Source organism: Nasonia vitripennis, chromosome 5, assembly GCF_009193385.2.
Source record: "Nasonia vitripennis strain AsymCx chromosome 5, Nvit_psr_1.1, whole genome shotgun sequence".
Lineage (NCBI taxonomy): Eukaryota > Metazoa > Arthropoda > Insecta > Hymenoptera > Pteromalidae > Nasonia > Nasonia vitripennis.
In genome coordinates, this window is record NC_045761.1 from 18,106,718 (window position 1) to 18,127,423 (window position 20,706).

The 20,706-nt window shown below is 42.6% G+C and overlaps 1 protein-coding gene across 1 annotated transcript in view; it reads left to right on the forward strand.

Annotated features, from left to right (window-relative positions):
• Positions 1 to 1,087: 1,087 nt before the first annotated feature.
• The window catches only part of LOC100121113 (G protein-coupled receptor kinase 1), an 83,999-nt gene continuing 64,380 nt past the window's right edge, over positions 1,088 to 20,706 (forward strand). Inside the window, exon 1 of the mRNA XM_001604650.6 lies at positions 1,088 to 2,239. Coding sequence (XP_001604700.1) covers positions 2,127 to 2,239 — 113 coding nt within the window. The 5' untranslated portion in view covers positions 1,088 to 2,126. The remainder of the gene's footprint in view (positions 2,240 to 20,706) is intronic.

Here is a 20,706-nt window from a genome sequence, read left to right on the forward strand (position 1 = left end):
AGCATTTTATTCCCTCATATTTTTTTCCACAAAATGCGAGAAATTTTTAAAAATTTCGAAAAATTTTGCAACAATGTTAAAAAGTAGAAAAATTAAAAAAAAAATGAAAAAATTGTTAATATTTTAAAAAATTGTATTAATTTATTCAATTTAGCTGTTGTAGGTCGCACTTTTCAAGAAATAAAGTGGCTACACAGTTCAGTCGTGAATAAAGCACTATATGCAACACGAGAGTAAAGTCGATTATTCCCTCGGGTGAATTACTGCCCGAGCGAAGCGAGAACTCTCACCCGCGGGAATACTCAACGACTTTACTCGCTTGTTGCATACTGTACTATTATGCGTGCAAATGCGGGAGAAAAATAAACGAGGGAATAAAAAGCGAGATAAAAAGCTTCTTTAGTACCGCTTTTCAGGGCAATAAAGTGGCTATTATAGTTAAGCCTTTGATTGCAGATGTACAATCAACATTGTCATCAAAACCTATATAAGTCCCAGACTTTCATTTAATTAAGTAAACACGCGAAGCATTTCTGAAATTGTCTATTTTATTCTGCGAGATCGTATTCGACGTGTATTTAATTGCCAACATTTTGAATTCACGGACTAATTTTTATTCTGTTCTACTGTTTATCGTTTTATTGTTTAGAGCTACGCACCCCTGCAATAAACGAACATCGGTATACGATTATAATACAATAGAAAACTCATATCTAAAGAACAATCTCCAATGCATACGCAATGAATTACAAACGCCAGTGTATTAGTTGATATGGGAAAAGGAAAAGGAAATGGACAGTTATAATCGAAGACAAAAGCTGATAGTGAATTTTAAAGCACCTGCGACTATTCGTCAAACGCCGCTTTCGATTACATTCTGTGTCATTCGCGTCGCCTCTGCGAGAAAAGGGCCCGAAAAAGAAAATAGTTCGTTCCTACACTTACCGGCGGCGGCTAAAGTTCGTTTCCTGGCAAAACGGTTACCTACCGCCTACCGCACAAGTGTCTCCCCATATAAGCCCACACACACACACATATCAGCCGCTCTACTGATGTACACTCCGCTGCACCCCCACTCCGGAGCCGAGAAGTAGCGGCGGCGGCGGCGTCGGCGGCGCCGATCTCGGCGAGCAGAGAGCCAGTCTGTCTCGCGGCGACGTCGACGTACGTACGCACGTCGCATAGCTCGACGCTCGGGGGTCACTCGGGGCCAATCGACGCTGTATAGCTGAGAAAGGGGAAGAGTGTGTGTCAGGCGAGTATAGCAGTACAGTCCGCGTGCGCGAAATCGCCTCTCGACTGGTAGACACAAACGCACGTTTGCATGTCCGCTGGAAAGTAGAATGTAGCGGTCCGTATATCACGGAGAGAAACAGAGAGAAAGAGAGTGAAAGAGTGCCAGAGAGAGGAGACATGTCAAGCTCGCCGCCGGGCTGCAGCAGCAACGCGGAGAAGCTGCTGCTCTAGTATACAGTGCGCGCCGCGTTTGTTTACCAGCAGCGGTCTCGTCGTGCGCGGGTGTTGTCGTACAGTTGTACATAGTTATATATTGAAGTACACACACAGTGTCCCCGCTTGTGAGCGAAATAGCCCAGTGCACTGAGAGGAAAATGCGCCGCCAGCTATTGCTCGTCGCGAAGAGGCGTCTGCTGCTGCCGCCGCTAGAGAAGGTCGGAGCTCAGCGGGTCTAGCTTCTCCGATATACTGTTCTACCTGCAGCATCGTCGCAAGCGCGTAAACAAACGGGAGAGGAACACTTCTGTGCGCGCGCGAGAGGTTATAAGAGTTACTTGCGGCTATCTTCGAGACAGCGCGAAAATGGGCTATCCACCGCGTGAATGCAGCTCCTCGAGGACGTAAACACGTCTCCGTGACACGACAGCAGCAATAGCAGCAAGTGTTGTATCGCGAGTGACAAGTCTGATAGCAGCAGCAGGTGTACACAAGACACGCATACCTATAAAGCTGTACGTGTATTCGCGCGAGTATATATATATATATATATACACACACACAGAGTGAGAGTGAGCTAATACACCAGTGCCAGGGAGTATACGCATATATTTATTGAGAAAAGAGAGAGAGAGAGATAGAGAAAGAGGAAAGTGCGCGAAATATCGGACAAAATGGCGGACCTCGAGGCGGTGCTCGCTGACGTGAGCTACCTCATGGCCATGGAGAAGAGCAAGGGCACACCGGCGGCTCGAGCCAGCAAGAAGATCATTCTGCCGGACCCCAGGTAAGCTCTGCTTCTCGCACCATCATCGCACTCGCACACTCGTTGCGCCGCTGTTCCAGCGCACTCTCTACTCCGCTATATATATATATATATACACACACGCTATCACGCTCTTCCCCTATACTCTCGTCTCGAGTGCGTTGCCATAGGCCGGGTGCGGGTGGAGGAGAAAGAGCGAGAGCGCGAGTCGTTGCCCCTTCCCGTTTACTAGCCGCCATTTTCCGTTCTCACCCCTTACTTCTCGCGAGTTCGTACCCCCCCCCCCCCCTCCTCCCTAATCGGACTTTTTTTTTCTATATGTATGTGTGTACTGTGTACTCGTTCGAAAATGAATAGCGAGACATAGTTTTGAATTTCGCCGAGTCAGGGATCAGCCGGACGCTGACCTATATCGCCGATGGAAGGCGCTTTTCAGGGAACTTGATGGACTTTTCGAGAGCGCGAGATGATAATGATGGGATACACGACTCGCGCTTCACGCTTCCTATTGTTTATCGAGGCCTCCGAGAGTTTTGCAGTGTCCGGATTTTTCTCTCTTTAATCTCGTATACAGGAGAGTCTTTCCCGGGGGAGTAGTCGCGACGGGAGTGCCGTGCACTCGATATTCCCCCATTAAAATTCATCGTCGCATCTTGCGAGCGGCAACTCTGTTGTATAGCCTAGAGATCAAAGAGAGAAAACCGAAAATAGAATACACATAGCTAAGCTCGCGCGGGAAATCCCTATTTTTCTCTCTTTCCTCGACGCAGCAATAATTCATCACCATATGTTAATACACGACCGCACACACCCAAGCATACATAGGTGTATACACCTACATAGAGGAAAAAGAGAGCGACCCTCGCGCTACGCGGCGGCGGCGGCGGCGGCGGCCGAGTTTATCCGAAAAAAGCTCGCGTGTTTACAAACATGCTCGTCCCTCTCTCTTCTCGCGCGCTCGTTTTTTCTCTTCAGCTTTTTGTCCTCGATTTTCACTGCTGTCCTCACTATATTCTTGAAGGAGGGAGCGTTTGGCTGGCTGGGTGTGTATGTGTGTACAGGGAGGTGCACACGTGCGCAGCAGCAGCAGCAGCTCTCGCGCGGTGTTCGTTCGATGAGCAGGTATTATTATTATTATCCACCTCTCTTAAAAAAATGATGGCCTTTGTTGTGAAGCATTTAATACGTGATTCTGATTGGTTGCTGGTTGGTTGCCTAGGCAACGAGATCAGAACCGCGCTTTAAATTCATAATCCTCAAAACAGTCATAACTAATAACCCTGGTAGAAATGTTTGAGGTGTTTAAAATGAAATGTGGAAACCTTGATAACAGATAAATTATATGTAATATAACTAGCAAGAAATTTTAGTAAAAATTAATCATTACCAAGAGTGTGTAGTATTATTCCTAATCCTATTTAAAGTAGTAATAAAGTATGTGAATATTATTTAGTTTTTCTTTTGAAAAGTCAGTTAGAAGTTCAATTAAAAGAATAAAGAGTTTGAAGATATACTGTGTCTCTGTGCCCAAAGTCGTTCTCGGTGAGGTTTGAGAGGTGAATTTAAAGAAAAGTTCAGTATCCGAGTCAGTAAGTTTAAGTCTATCATTATACAATGCTCTTTGAATTGTAAAATGGCTACTAGACATGTTACCTAGAAATATGTAACATATAGATGATTCTGATTTAACTGTTTTCGTTCATATTTTCACATCCAGGCTCATGCGAATTTTTTAATTGAGCAGGTCAATTTTTACTTATAGCCAGTTACGCAGAAACTACTATCTCTAGCACATTGTATTTCTGGTTTCTAGCATATTTTTTACATGGAGAAAGTGATGTTTTGGCTTTTTTGTCAAGGTTTTAGGTAATTAGAATTTTGACTTTTAACAGTTGTGAGAGATTTTGAGACCGATACCCGTTTCTCCATTTTTGCATTTTTTCTCATTCGAAAACCAACAGGTCTAGAGAGAGCTCATATTTTGCATATAGATTTCTTTTGTGATTGTGAAAAGATATTTAAAGTTGATTCGACCTTAACTGAAATACTTTTGTGTTCGACTACAAAACCCATGATAATTATTTAGTCGTATAGCATGAGTTTGCATTCACATCAGTGTCGGAGTTGAAATCAGAAGTTTTTCAGTTAAGGTCGAATCAACTTTAAATATCTTTTCACAATCACAAAAGAAATCTATATGCAAAATATGAGCTCTCTCTAGACCTGTTGGTTTTCGAATGAGAAAAAATGCAAAAATGGAGAAACAGGTATCGGTCTCAAAATCTCTCACAACTGTTAAAAGTCAAAATTCTAATTAATGCCTTGACAAAAAAGCTGAAATACTTATCACTTTCTTCATGTATAAATACACTGGAAACCAGAAATACAATGTGCTAGAGATGGTAGTTTCTGTGTAACTGTCTACAAGCAAAATTTGATACGCTAAATTAAAAAATTCATATGGGCCTCGATGTGAAAATATGAGAATGAAAACAGTTAAATCATAATTATGTAGGTTACATGTTTTCTAGCTAGCATAGTAAGTATCTGTGTAAAATTTCAGTTGTATAGATTTTTTATAATACAAATAAATGGCACTGTAATGATAGACAAACCCACTGACTCTTATACTGAACTTTTCTTCAAATTCACTATTCAAACCAATGATGACGACATTGAGCATTATTAATATATTTATTAAAAAATAGTTTTGAGGGATTTAGTAACATGTTACATGCTTATAAAATATTAGCAGACGTTAGTGTGCCGCCCAACACTTATGGTAGATTTTCTCCCAGTTTTTTATTAGACAATTTAAGCGAAGTGCGCCTTCATTCCTAGTATTATTAAACGTGTGTCCGATGCTTTTTCTTCCGAGAAGTGTTTTTCTGCAGGGGATACAAGTTGCGTGGAATTTTTACGTTTTATTCCTTTTGACCGAAGTTTCGCGTGTATAGGAAGTCGCTGTGCCGTTGCCTTGGTGGTCTATCGCTCGAGATAAAAATTGTTCCGTTAAAGCTATGATACAGCCCTGTATATCTACGCAACTCTGTTACGTGCACGTGTGAATAGTTGGTCGAAATACATTTTTTTTCGTTTCTTCGTGGAAACGTTATTTCGACGAATTGTTAATAAGTGCACCTATTTTTCGCGCTAACAAATTTACTCGAAATTCGAGAGTAGGAAATGGGGAATTCGAAATCGTGTTCCAACGAAATGACGTTAAACAGATGAGCGGAAGCGCAATTAATAAGTTTAAAGTGATTTCATAGCAAATGGAAAGGTAGTATAATGTCGTCGCGACCATTATTTGCATTTCGAATTGAAGCCGCGAAGTTGTCCGTCTAAATTCAATGCGTTTGTTTGAGCGCCAGAGGATTTCAAGATTTACGTCTAGCGCACGTCGGATTTTGCTCTACTCGCGCGAGAGCTTGTTTCACTCGCAGAAACATCTCTCGCGCGTACGTTGTTTAGTTGTCAATCCAGTTTATCCGTAAGTTTGCGTTTTTTTTGTTTGTTCATGCGTAAACAAAAAAGTATGTCACGTTCTGTCTGATAAATCGCTAATTTGATCGTTATCGCACAATTTGGGCTAAAAATAAAGCGTTTAGTCTTAAACGCGTCGTAAAAAAAACCCGCTCTATATACCCTTTCGCACAGTTATAAGCGGAGGTTCGATTATCTCTCGTGGAAATCGTCCGCAGTCAATTGGCTTATCTCGCAAAAGTTGATGAGCCTCTCCCACACACATTCAGCTTTCTCTCTGGTAATAGCCGGCGCCAAAGTAAATACATTAAGCGCAAACTCCTGGCGTCCATACACAGCGCTGAAATGACCGGCAAACTCTCCTCCGCTCAACTTGAGCGAATAACTTGACTGGAAGTTTTTCCGGCTCTCTTCTCCCTCACATAGCCACATTAGCGAGCATTTAGCTGAATATAGATATAGAAGGGGTTGCAATACGTGTGTATGTATGCGTTAAACTGATGCTGATGAGGCAGCTCGGTTTGTTGTTAATGATCATCGTCGTCGTCGCGAGGGGGAGCGAGGATAATTCGATGTGCTCAGGGTACCTCTCATGGGTTACGTATTTAGAGCCGTGATACGCGGTACGGGAAAGTGGCTGCACTTTATTATTGAGAGCGAAATTCGCGGTGACGCAATCATCAGGAGGAAGAGAGCCTCGAGTGATTAGGCAGACAGCGATCCATATGGTCAACCGGCGCACTTCAGGGCTTATTATAGTTAAGGCGGCTGTTTTAGATGGCTTCCGGGGGTTGATGGATTTGATTTGATTGCGGGCTTGGGTTCTTTTTTCATTCATTTTAAAAATCTCGACGAGTCAGCGCAGCGAGATTTTCCGAAGTCCCTTGTCACATGCAAAGCGAAGGAAAACCTCATCGGAAATTCAGAACGATCTCGCTCTCCGTGTAACCGCTGAGTGTCCGAGAGAAGAGCCTCGAAAGTAAAAAAACGCTGCACAAACCAGCGCCAAAAAACTACCCCCGAGTCTAATGGACGTACGTGGTGTGGCAGGTCTCTCGATCCCTTCCTCGTTCCAAGACAAAGAAAAATAATTCATCGCTCTTAATCGATTCGATTTCGCGCTCCATCGGCACCTCCCCTTTGTCCAGGAGTGTTCGCAGCCGAAAAAAAAGAAAGAAAAGAGAAGAAAACGAGAGATAGCGGAGCTGCACAAAAGCGCAAAAATGCCGTTGCGCGAGCGCGCGCACGCGAAAATCGGGGGCCTCGTCGTGTGCGGCAGCGAATGATGAGCGGGAGAGATAGCGGCGGCGGCGGTGAGCTAGCCGACTTTTCCAGCTGTAATGCAGCGTGTATTACATTATACGAGGGGTCGCACGGCGGCGGTGAGAGGCGCCCCCGCCTCTCTCTCGATCGATACGCCGCCGCTGCTCGCTCTCTCGCTCTGTGAGCCTGTGTGCGCGCGGCGCTCGCTCGTCGGAGAGTAATGTACGTGATGGGTCACACAGGGAGGTGCTGCTGCTGAGAGGGAGAGAAGAGAGTAGCGCGCGCATCGCTCTATGTTTTGCACGGCGGCGGCGGTGCAAGGGCCGAATCCTCTCTGAAATTCGAGATCTTGGCTAGGCTGCTGCTGCTGCGATTACAGAGTGAGAGGGCGATGGAATTGGTTTGTCTTTGGAGGTGCGGCGAATTGGAGTTTTTGTTGATGCTGCTTTGTAGATCTGGATAGATGTGTTGGGGAGGAGGTAGGGATGCTGCTTTTCTTTTTGATGTAGCTGTTAGAGAAATGACGTTTTTCATCGAACGAACAGGACACTACACTTGGGAGGAGGGAGATCTTTGATGGATAGTAGTGCATGTTTTTGAAGTGAGATTTTTTTCTTACTGTATTCGTGATGAGGCAAAAGGCGGGTGAGGAGAAATGTACCGAAAGCTTATTTTGCAGATAAATAAAAATATCAAAAGTTAAAACTACTGAAGAAACAAATCTCATAAAGTAAAGTTGCTTAAAGTTAAAATTGCCGAAAAAAAGTCACGAAGGGTAAAAATACCGAAAGTTAAAAATGCCGAAAACTAAAATTTGTTCAAAATGATAAAAATTTTGTTCGTTTACCGGTCAACATGTGTGTAAATCCAGAAAAAAATTCCATGAAATTCAAGTTTTCATGATTTTTTGCTATTTTCAAGCCTGGACAACTTTTTACCTAGGCAATTATTTTTAACTCACCAGCCCTCAAATTGAAGCTCTCTTCCAATGCTTCGATCCTAGTAATACACATTTTTGGATTGCGCCTTCAGACACTGAGTGGGTAAAGTTGAACTATGGCTAATTTTCGTTTATTTTTCCCATGTTAAATTTCCATAAGAGAATTTAAACTGCCCGGCAAAAAAATAAGTATTTCGTAATTGCGGGAACCCAAGGTTTTTCGGGTTCTGGGTGGCCTAAAGAACCCCAAAAAGTTTGTCTGGGAGGTGTGCCCTCAAATTTCGTTCACTCAGACTCCCAAAAGTGTCCGTTTTTTTCTGGATTTGCACATATATGTTTCGGCATTTTTAACCTTTGGCTTTTTTACCCGTCGTGAATAATTTTTCGGCACTTTTGAAAATTAAATATTCTGACCGTTGATACTTCCATCTTTCGGTAAGATGTATTCAGCATTAATATTTATCTGCAAAATTATCTTTCATTGCAATGATCCCCACCCCAAAAGGCTTGAAGTAAAGGAAGTGGATTCTTGAGTTTATGGCCGAGGTTTATTTATTAAGCATATTACAAAAATACGGTTGTAAATGTCGGAAGTCGCCTGTGAAATGACAACAGCCAGTTTTCAAAGACTATACAGATTACACAATAAAGAAAAAACATTATTTGTGCATGTCTGCGAAAGTAAAAGAAAGCAAAAAGTCATACAAAACGTTGTGTCAGTGAAGAAAACACGAATGATTAAATTGAAAAAAACGCGAAATGCGCGGTGTGTCAAGGAATCCATTACTTAAGTACAATCTTTTAGGAGTATCGAACTGCCAAGAAGATTCAGGTCGAGTACGATCAAACGAGAATATGGAACACATACTTTCTTACATAATCAATCTAAAATTATGTATATTTATGCTATTATAATTTCCATTCACCTATATATACACCCATACTAAAAATTTTTATTAGCAGACTATACATATAGTTCACTCTTGAAGCCTATCGCTTAATACAGACACGCACACGTACAGCTGGAGAGCTCTCACATATCTGTGTTAATGTCCAAACAGTGAAAGCTACTCAACACATCAGGCCCGCTCGCCTAAAAAAACTACCGAGCCACAGACGCACGCATACACCGTCTTCGTCGATACATACATCACAGACGCTATACTGGCACACGCTACACAGGGCTAAATAAAGAGAGGGAAGAGCGCGATCGAAAAATGGGCCATTAGGGATTTCGAAGTCTCTTCCCGAGATGTCAGCGCAGCCGTAGATGGTTGGGCTATGAAAAAGCGGTGCAGGGGAGGGACGCGCGAGTGCAGGCTGCTACCCTCATTTTCTTTTCCGTAACGGAGCCAGTACCAAATTGGCGAGCATTACGAGGCGGGACGAACGATTTTTTCGGCCATTGCTTACACCGCGTTTTATTCAATATTTTACGCGGCTGTAGACCCCAGGGAAGAGAAGAGAGAGATTGCTCGCGTGATTGCGAGAGTCTGAGCTATGTAATCAGCCTCGTTTCTGCGCTCGATGTGTATATAGTGGTTATGCTTTTTCATGTAAGTAAGGGAAAAGCGTATTCCCACTCAAGAAATATATCCGTGCAGTTATGTACTTGGCTTAACTTTCGCGTATTTTTGTACGTCCGGTTTGTAGTTAGGTCGCTCCACTTGATTTCGTGACTCTAACTCTCAAAAAGCGATAGATCGGTAGGTTCTAGTCGCGAGCTAAAACGAAGAGGAGAGCCTATTTCCATAAACCTTGTTGCGGATTCGTCAGTTTGAGCTAATTGTATAATTAATATACATCATTCGGTGAGTCATCAATTCGATAACAGTCAATACGCGGCAAAATACTCTGCCACCGTTTTAAACAAAAATAATCTCTCGAGCTACAAACACTCGTGGACCGCAAAAAGTGTATACATCATCTATATTTAACGCACGGTCAAAATATTTACCCAATGCAAAGTTTCCAAAATAATACCGCCGCTGCCGGGCTTACCGCATATCGATCGATTGCACCGCGGCTAATGAAATTGTGTCGATTAAATTGATTATATTCGCCGCCCGTGTGTATGTGTGCGTTTGCGGTATAATAAGCCAAGGCCTCCGATTATTAGCAGGCCAAAACAGCTCACGTAACGCTGCGACAACGATGAATCAGGCTGCAGATCGTGTGTATTATGGCTCTTGGTTTTCGAAAATTTTCGCCCGACGTGTATCGATCTGCAGAGCCGAGGAGAGAGAGTTTCGCAATTAACCCACATGAGTTTACTTTTCGCTCGTGTTTCGGACTAATGAAATAATCCACGCTACGCTGCGACTGCCTAATGAGGATAATTAAAGACGCCCTACGCTGTAATGAGATATCGTATTGTTTATCGCTGTTGTTTGTTTTAATGCACTGTATGCACTTTCGTTCTGCGCAATGTGCTAAAAGAGATGTATGAGTATAATCATTGATCATCGAATTTTTTTATCGAAACGTGCGCAGGAATTCCGATTTTGCAAATTTTTGATACAAATGAAGACGTAGCTTTTAAATTAACGAATACACGAATCATCAGCATTCGATTCATCCAGCTACTAAAAATGCAAATAACACCATTCGCTGCTATTTCTCATTTTTCCTCGTCAACCAGTCAACACTGGATACTGCAAAAAATTCGATTCGGTATCTCTCCACGTTCTAAACCTGGACTGACCGGCTTTCGCAAAAAATCAATCCTTATTAATGCAAGCCCGCATTTTTCATCATTCCGAAAAAAATCATGTTCGACCCATTTCAAATAGTTCGATTATTCACGTCCGAAAATTCGCCTCTTAATCGTAAAAGAACTATACAATATCGACGACCACACACGGCGAATATAACAGGCCCTTCTTCCCACGATAAGATCCTCGGAACGACAAGGAAACGATGGGCGAGTTTTAGATTGCAGCGCTTGGAAGAGTGTACACTACACCCAGGAGAGAACGTAATGATAATGCGTCCTGCACTGAGAGGTATACTTGTTGCGTACATCCGCGCTTCTGGTAAATAAATAAAAATCTACGACGCTTAGTCCGGTACACGTGCACCAGATTGTCTCCCGCGTATCTCTCAGCTGTATCTCACTTCCGAACGACACGATGTCGTCGGCGCTCTCAGCTTGCGGCTTCTATTCCGATCTCATTATAGTATGCAAATGCCTGTCCCCCCGTCATTTTGAGAGCGAGAGAGATATGAAAAATTTAGCCGTCGTCGAGTTCGCGTTTGATTCGTTCCTCTTCTCGTGAGAATCAGAGAGGATTTATATTGTATGCTGAAGTAGAGTATGTATAGGATGCGGTTTTGGGTTATTATTCGCAGCGAAGAGAAATTTTTAGACCGGTAGCGATGAACCTCGCCGGGCTCGCCGCTGTGTGCAGGTCAGTTTATGAATATTTATTCCGAGATCTATCGGCCGCGGCTCTTATACGCTATACGCTATACGTTTACGCATTTATTATGCAACCGCCAGAGAAGTATGCAAATTTGATTAAAAAAAAGAGCGGAATCGTTCCGACGAATCCTGGATGATTGTGTGTGTGGATTTAATGCAGTTTCCGAAATATATCCGCTATGTATGGAGGTTTTAATTGAAGAGGAAGCAGAGGAAAGTGCAAAAAAAGTGGGTGTATATAGGTATGGAATATAAATTCATGGTGTGATACATGCTGTATCGCGTGGTGCATTTCATTGCTCTCAACTTGCAAAATATTATATTTACATGCACAGAACTTTATGAATATTCATGTGCAGGGGTCGCATGTTTTTTGTTATACTCCATCTATAGAAGCTTTCGTGTAATATATTGTACGCGATATGTTCTGTATTTAATTTACCATCGCGTCTGCTTTATAAAACTAATACATGACAATCTACATTGTAATGGAAGTTTTGCAAAGTGTACGTTGATCTCTGTACACAATGAAATCTCATTGAAAATTCTTACTCCTCTCTACCCATTATATTCTCCATATTTTGAACGTTTATATTGTCTTGCTTTGGAACAGAGTCCTGCAATGGACTACATAACTGCACTTTAAAGATGCTTTTTGCAAAATGGGTTTTTAAGTTGGTTAAACAGGTGCAGCATTACGCAACAAGCTATCAGCCAGGCGAGAACCCTATTTTCTAAAGATAATCTGAAAAATAATATCCCAAAGAATCTCTTGCTTTGATCCTATCAAAATTCCCTTTCCCTCTGCAGGGCTGCTCCGCTCTGCTTCACCTCTGCCATCGGCTTAGAGAATTCTTATCACAAAAAACAACCTTTTCCGAATCTTTTCTCTGCGCACGAAAAAGAAAGCAAAAACTATTTTTAATTTTCTGGAAACCATATCGGGAGTAATACAGGGTAAAAGATAGAGAGTATTATATAGTTTAGTAAAATTTGCATAGCAGTTAGACAGAATATTAACTTAAGAATTAACCTCCTGAGGAGCTAATTGGATTGAATATAGAGAAACCTAATTCAATTCTCAACACTCTCTTCTATAGTTTGTCCAACTTTTATTTGTTAACAAATGCTTACAATCCGCGATACATAACCTATAAAAATTAGTACTCGCAAAATGTTTTGTAAGATTTTTAAATCTGAATCAAAAATAAAATTTCGGTACTTTACTTTTTGTTCGCCAATCTCTTAGCAGCAATAATTGAAATCTAGCAAAAATAAGGAACGACAGCTACTCTTCCAATCCAATTAAATCCAAAATTTGTCCACCTACACAATGTACACGTACAGGCGTACATTCGCCACGTTAACAAAGCCAGCTATAAAAGTCTCGGAAACAATTTAATCCATAAAATCGCGTGCGCGAAAATACCGGTTAAGTTTTATGGGCTCCTACAGAGAATGAGAGAGAGAGAGAGAGAGAAAGAGAGAGAGAGAGAGAGAGAAAGAGAGAGAGAGAGATAGAGAGAGAGAGAGAGAGAGAGAGAGAGAGTAAGGGCCAATCTGTGTCGCCAGCTCTATCAAGGTATATCGATTATTAATCGTGCGGCCGCCCTCGCCGATTTATACGAAGAACGAGCGCGGGGCCGAGAGGAGGCTTTTTCGCTGCTATCGCCGCTGCTGCTACACTGCGCGAAGGACGAGAGATCGTTGTAATTTATGCCGAGGCACACACTCGACCCCGAAATTCAAGCGGCCGCATGAATAATCAAGTCGCGGGTAATTGAAGGGATATCGCTGCCACGTTTCTTGCAAGAGAAAAAGAGATGTGCATGTATGCGTTGCCAGGTATGCATCTATACCTGGTCACATCCTCAGGTATGCGTTAGGTATGCGCATTTTTTCTCTCTCCCTCTCTCTCCTCGCCAACGCGATATTACTGCAGAGGGCTCGTGCTCTTTGCATTTTTATCAGGGATTATATTAGTAGGGATTCGTGAATTATTGAAACAGCTGCGCCGCTGCTGTGGCGATAATCAATTGTTCGCGCTCGGATATGGCACGTGCGTGTAATGGCTGCGTGATTCCTCTTATCTGCTTCCTCGCTCTGGTATATAGAAAATTAACCAGTATCTGGTCAATTTTCTATGAAGGGCGTGTAAGAATTTTTATCGCGAATAACATAAATGCGCAACGATCGAAAAGATTATAACTCCCCGGCTGGCGATATTCCTCTCAATATTATATCCCCCAACAATCTCTTCATAAGCGAAGAATCCCCATTTGTGTCGTCGAAGGCGCAGTCCATTACCGAAACGACGTCACAAAGAAACTCCATACATCGCTTCTCTCGCGCGCTAACTTCTCCGGATCTATTTTATTCTCGGAAACTACACACACAGCCCAGAAAGAACTACGTTCGCGCAAATCGACTTAGTTCTTCTCTCCCTCGTCGACAACTTCCTCTCTCTCTCTCTCTCTCTCGCTCACCGAAAGCTGGTGTATATATATATAGTTGTCAGAAAAAGCAATTTTACGTGGCTCCAATAGCCTTCGGAGCTCTGGTATACGCCTCTCTCATACAAATATCGCGAAACATCCGCTCGGAAGATAGAGTCAGAGGGAGCTGAAAAGAGACGCGACTTGCAGATTGTACACAGGGAAAATCCCCGAGAGACGAGTTAATTTACTTTAAAAGTTTGCGTAAATTAAGAGAGTCCCCATCGACGCGGCGGCAAAGGCCTCCTCCTTCTTCGCCGCGAGCGCAGTTCTGGCGTCGTGCTATCGCTGCTACTATCGCTTTCTCAAAGCTTCTCTCTTTCCCTCCGCGAAAATATGAAAAATAGAACATTCAGAGAGGAACGAGATGATGTGCTCGTCTTTGGGTCTATAAGCGCCGCGGTTAATCCTTTTTTAATAAAGATTAGTGCTTTGAAGCGGTACCGTGTCTAAAGTGGCCACTTAGCCGATGTGAAAGAAGCAAAACTCATCGAAAATTACTGCGACGTATTCCGCGATCTCTATGGTAAAGGAGAGCGAGTATAACTTACAGCTGACTTCAGGTCGTGCTAAATAAGTTATGAACTTTTCAGTAGAGAGAGAGAGAGAGAGAGAGAGAGAGAGAGAGAGAGAGAGAGAGAGAGAGAGAGAGAGACGCGACGTCAAAAACGAACGTCGGCTCGTTGAGGGTAAACAAATTTGAAAATATCGATCACTTGTAATGCTGCCTTAAAGTCTCTCTCTAATCTGTATAGAATACAAAAGAGCGATGCTTTGAAGTCTTTTCCTTTCGAGGAATTCTCGTCTTATCGCGGCGAATTTCGCTCGGCTGCATTTTTTACGAGAAACCGAGAGACACGGCGAATCGATCGCGGGAGTTGGGAAAACAATGCCGACAGCTTTACGATCGCATTAAGGAGATTATCGAGCCCTGCAGGCTGTACGTGGGTATATTCTTTCAACCTACTTTCATTTGAAAAATTCGAGAGATTCCTCGAGAACGGTATAAGAATTCATAATTGCAGCAGTTCGAACAATGGCTAATTAACGAAATCGGTCGATAGCGACAGCCAATTGTACTCTTCTCTCTTACAAGGGTCAAGATAGATTCAATTAGCATCTATAAAGGGAATTTTCTTGGGACAAAACTAAGAGTGGAAAAACCCTCCGCAGAGCTCGTCGCGTGTCTCTCGCGTTTCGGGGCTATTATGTAGGGCACACGTTATACTATATATACTAAAGTACAAAACGCCGGTTCATTACCCCCCCCCCCCCCCCCCCCGCCTCCCACACACAGACACACACAGACACTTTCGACCCTGAGCAAACACGAATGCCAAATCGCTGTCTCTCTATATCATCAAACTCTTATCAATTTATTTATACATGCCAGGCTTTATCTGGCCATCCTTCGCAGCTCGGCTTTGCTCTTCATTTTTTTTTTCTTTGTTTGCCTGCTCCTCGTGTTCCTCCTTTTTTTTCGCAAGACAGCCAAGTGGCTGGTCTCTCTTTCTCTCCGCGTAGATACAGGCATAACACACGCGGAAAAGCTCGTAGGCTGTCTTAATCTTCATCGATCATCGTGTGTGTGTGTGTGTGTGTGTGTGTGTGTGTGTACGTACCTTCTTTATGATGACGTCCGGTGTGAGAATTTACCTCGACACGACTCTGCGCGACGACGAAATTGTACTGTTTCGCGCGAGGGATACGTGTGTGCTTAGGGAATGATGTATGGGGTCTCGTACGTTTTTTACGCGTCCAGAGGAGCTTTTATTGTGAAGAAGGTACAGTAGTTCGTTCTTTTTTTGTCGCGACACACATCGCCGAGCAAATATTGAAGCTTCGGGATTGTTAACATTTTTCGAATAATTTTAATATACGGAAAATAAGAGAGAGACGTCCTATCATATAAAAATTCGCAACAGAGAGAGTCGAGAAAAGACAATAACCGTTATCAATATAGTATACGCGTGCGGCATTACTCGCGTGCAATTAGTATTCGCCGCATGGCCGAGACAATAAAAGGTAGGTCATCAGCGTCTCGCTTTCTCCCCCCCCCCCTCTCTTCCTCTTCGCCATAAAGCTCGTTCCGGCATGAAAACAGAGCGAAAAAAATGTAATTATCCTTCGAGCAAAAAAGTGGATTAAGCGCGTGCGGGTATTTCGAATCTGTGCGCGGGCCGTCTCGCCGCTCCATATTTCGCCCTCAACTCTGTTTCCTCTCGTTTTCTCTCTCTTTATCTCTCCTCATTCTGGAGCGATTCAATAAACCTTCCCTTGGGCGTCCGTTGGGTGAAAATTCGAAAAACGCCCGCGCGAAACTGGAGCGCACAACTGGGGCGCGCCCATGTACACGTTGCGTTCGTGTGCGAATTCTAATGGGGACCAGCGCATATTTTTCGTATAATAATTCTCGTTAACGCGCGCGCCTACCAGGCGGCGGTGAGACTTTAATTAAACCCGAGAAGTGTTCTTGAAACAATTGATTTTTCTCGACGAACGTGTAATACTCTCGCATTGTCGCCGCGGCGTCGTCGTCTGTGTGACCCCGTGGAAAAAGAGCATAAAGAGAGCCGCTCTCTGCACACCATTATACAATACATAATGCGGTGTATAACGCCAGCGCCGGGGTATAATGTTGCGAAATGAGCAGCGCTTGTCATTTCTTCACGCGATATCTTGTGTAGCAGTGGGTTGAAGGGACAACGTTTTTTTTCTAGTATAGCTAAATCCAACGCGCGCTCAATTTTTTGAGGTTACAAGTTCAAAATAGTAACTATATTCAGACCGGATATTGGCTTGTCGACCGATCAAAACGCGTTCACATCAAAATGTCTTCACAACATTCGGTTATTAATACTTTTGTGAAGGAAGAATGAGAAACCCAGAAACAGGATGAATGACGCAACATTAATGGCAGAGGGCTGCAGTATGAAAAAACCATTATTTATGAATTTCTGTTTGGTAATTGACATGTTTTTTACTGCAATGTAATTAAATGCTTCAATCAAATTTAATTATAAGTACAATGGTTACATTCAAAGAGCTTAATTGTTTTTTGCAAATGATAATTACTGATCACAATTTAATAAACGCCCTGTTTACCTTAACGATAATCTTTCGAAGAAAAAGATCTGCCAAGGTATAGCCTAACGTTTCTGCTAATTTGTACTCCAAACTTTGAAAGATTACGTTTAAAAAATGCTGTATGGATAATAATTGTTGAATTCGAGCATAGGATGCGTAACATGTCAAATGTCAACGCAAAATGTCGATTTCAAGTGTATGTAAAATAATAATGTGCATACATTTGCTTCATTTTGATTAGATATGAGCAATGCTCGCGAAATTTTGATAGAGACAGTTGTTGCCATCTTGTTGTTGGTGAATGATTTGTATTTTTTTTAACAACATTTTTTCATCATTTTTATTTATCAATAGATAAAGTAAAAATATTCGAGGAGGAAAAGATTGTGTAAGATGTGCGAATATGTGCCATTTCATATTATTGTTGCTTAGGTAAATACGAGATATCCTCGGTGATATATCGAATCAGAAATTGAGCTATAATCTGCGGCCTGGCTCGACAAGAGATAATAAAAAACGCGATAAACAAACGATTAATACACTTTCTGCTACCGAATACACGGAGGCTACCAGTATCGCATGAAGATAGCTATGCGATCCAGCCAAAGTCGTTAAAGAGTCGCTTTAGCGAAACAATGTTTAGAAAATGCATTTTAGCAACCTATCGATATTTTTTAATGGTTTTTCTCAATAAAACTTTACTCTGAAACAGATTGAACCGATGAAGCCTTTCAAAAGGTTTTGACACTATGTATACTTTTTTACACATAAGCGCCTAATGCAATATCATACTCAATGTCAAGTTCGTTATACTCGAAGCACATCCTTACAGCACTTGAAATTAAATCAAAGTGAATTATATAAAAGCTCAATGATATTAATATCCATACATACATTTCCACGTACATCATTTCAAATTCAATGAATAAATAAGCTTTATCGACGTATGTAAAATAAAATTGAAAACTTCCATCGCGAAGATAAATACTTTTCGTTTTACTCTTATACCTCCTCTGTACTATACGCACGCATACACACACACACACGCGCACACCAATGGAATTTGTATATTATTCGAAATTCCGGAGCACGGCGCAGTATCTCTCGGTACACGCACTTTTCTTCCATCTCCCTGCGCTGCTGTCTGTGCCTCTCTCGGCTTTCAGCAGCATCGGACAGCGCCGCAGAAGAATAGAACTCCGGCATGCCGAGAGAGAATTTCAGTTATTCGATTTTCTAAGCTAAATGCCTTCCTTTCGCTCGGATATCCAGATTTGCGTGGAGGCCGCGATTTTCTGCGCACTGAGAGCTGTATACGTGTATTCATAGCAGTGTCGAGATTCACTCTCTGCAGTACAATAGAATAGTAAGCGCTGGTGAGAGAAGCTTATTGTACACTCGACTGCGGGGAAATTCCAGAAATAAAATGAATCGTCGTTACACTTCTTTTGTGTTGTTCATCAAGATTTGGATTTTCGATGTACGAGGGTTTAAATGACAATTTTTAAATCTCGACCAAATCAAAAATTCGCAAACTGGATCACACCGTACACAGTATGTACAAGGCGTCGGGTGACCGACAAATGCAATCATGTTCTGAACGCGGAACTAACTTTCTCTTGTCTGCCCGAAACAGTTCTCCCGACAACAATGAAGAAACTATCCGTTCCTCTCGAAACGGTAATCGAACTTGTATCGATTCGGTCCTTTTCATCTCTCGCGTAAAAACTTGCCGCAAATATAATAAATGCGACAAAAAAATTGTACACGTCTTTTCTCACGCTTGCTTGCGACTTGGGGCTTAGCAAAAAGTGTGGGCAGGCGACGACGACTTAATAAAAACTTGCTCGCTGAATTTCCTCAAGACTCGACTGAACCTGCCCAGTGTGTCATCGTGTGCCGTGGGAGGGAAAGAATTTTTCTTTTTCTGGGCTGTCCGTATAAAGTCGCTGGGTTAATGAAGATGGTTTTTTTGTTGAAAGTTGAGGTTAGGGTTTCCGTGGGACGTTGGGTATAACTCTTTATATTCATAGGGAATCGTCCGTGAATGTCTATAGAAAAGTAGAACTTGTTTCTACTCAGCTGGTTTTCATTTCGAATTAGTGGCTAAATAATGCTGATACCGATGAAAGCTTCGTCTTTTTCATTGTTACTGATAATGAGTTGGACTTATGCTGCCATTAGCCGGTGTTTATCAACGAAAGCTACTTCGGAAAGATAAACGTAGCTTGAAAAGTTAAAAAGTGAATACCAATGTTTGTGTATGCTTCATCTTTTGAAGAAGAGCGAGAGCTTGAGAAAGCTACGCTCTCAAAGCAAAGCTGCGCAAGTTAAATATATTCAGAGTATACATTTTTGCGTTTGGATTAAATCCGACGTTACCGGAGATTGTTGACTGAACACTTTTGAAACTTTATTATTTTGAGATAAATACCTATTGCGGAAACTAATTACTTTATAAGGTGTGTTATTTTTTAATCGAACGACTGCGTATATTATAGCAACAGTAACTATTTTACACTTAAGTTGTGCCCTGCTCATGCATTTTTATTTATACATTTTGTTTGTGCGACTCGAGATATTCAGGAACTGTCTCAGTGGTTGGTCACCAGTACTGGCTTCCTGAAATCCTCATAAATAATTGTTACCATACACAACCGTTCAGGCACATCTCGCGGGCGTGAAAAAAGCGCGCGTCAGCATAACGGTAATGTACTTGTGAACATCGTGTAAGGAAACCGCCTACTATCAATTGGCCTTAGAATTCCAAAATCGACCGGGAATGACTTCCTGATCGCCCACTCTATCCCAAACTCAGCTCACACAGCTATAATACTCCTGAAATATCTGCCCGCCCGCACAGCATCATCAGCTCCGCTCTGATTCTTACGTTATACCATCGCGCGCTCACCTTCGAACGACGTAGATCCAAGCCTCTCTCTCTCTCTCTCTCTCTCTCTCTCTCTCTCTCTCTCTCTCTCTCTCTTTCTCTCGCTCGGCGATAATCGCCGATAGGCGGCAGAGTGGCTTCTCCCTCTCTCTCGCGCTCAAAAATACACACGCGCTCCGGAAGGTCAAGAGATCGCTCGCCGCGTGCGTCAGCACGATGCGTCCGCGCAAGCGAAATGAGGAAGGACGGCTGCTGACCGCTTCCTCCTGAGCCGCTCTCTCTCTCTCTCTCTCTCTCTCTCTCTCTCTCTCTCTCTCTCTCTCTCTCTCTCTCTCTACATACGTTTTGTGCTGTATGGCCAGCCTTGTTACGCCGCTGCAGCAGTCTGATCTCCTTTTCTCCATCTCTCTTCTCTTTATATAGAGTTCTTTGGCGCGTTTGTTTGGCTCTCGGATGTGTGGTGTTTTTTTTTGAGCTCGGATTTACAGAGCTTTGTTGTTGCGGACCACAGTGTGCGACGATGGCCTCTCGTGTCGTCGGGTTAATTGAGCTTTCGGATCAGCCTGTTCTGCAGTCAGTGAGGTCTTGAGGCTCCGATGCTGTGACTCGCAGGCGTGAATTTGCCGTGGAAGGAAGGTGACCATGAATATGGATGCGTCGTGTTCTACAGGGCCTCCTTTGATATCAATTGGGATTGAGAGGCATACTCCATTATTATACGATGATTACCGAAAGTGGAACAAAGGATCCTTTTTAATTTGTTTTCCAAACGTCGAGAGTGCCCGAAACGGTTCCGAGAAATAAGATTTATTGCAAAATTACAATCTCTTCATTTTCACCGGAAATTCGACTCCTTCGACGTTATTTCCACATGCAAAAAGTTACACACTTTGAATAATACGA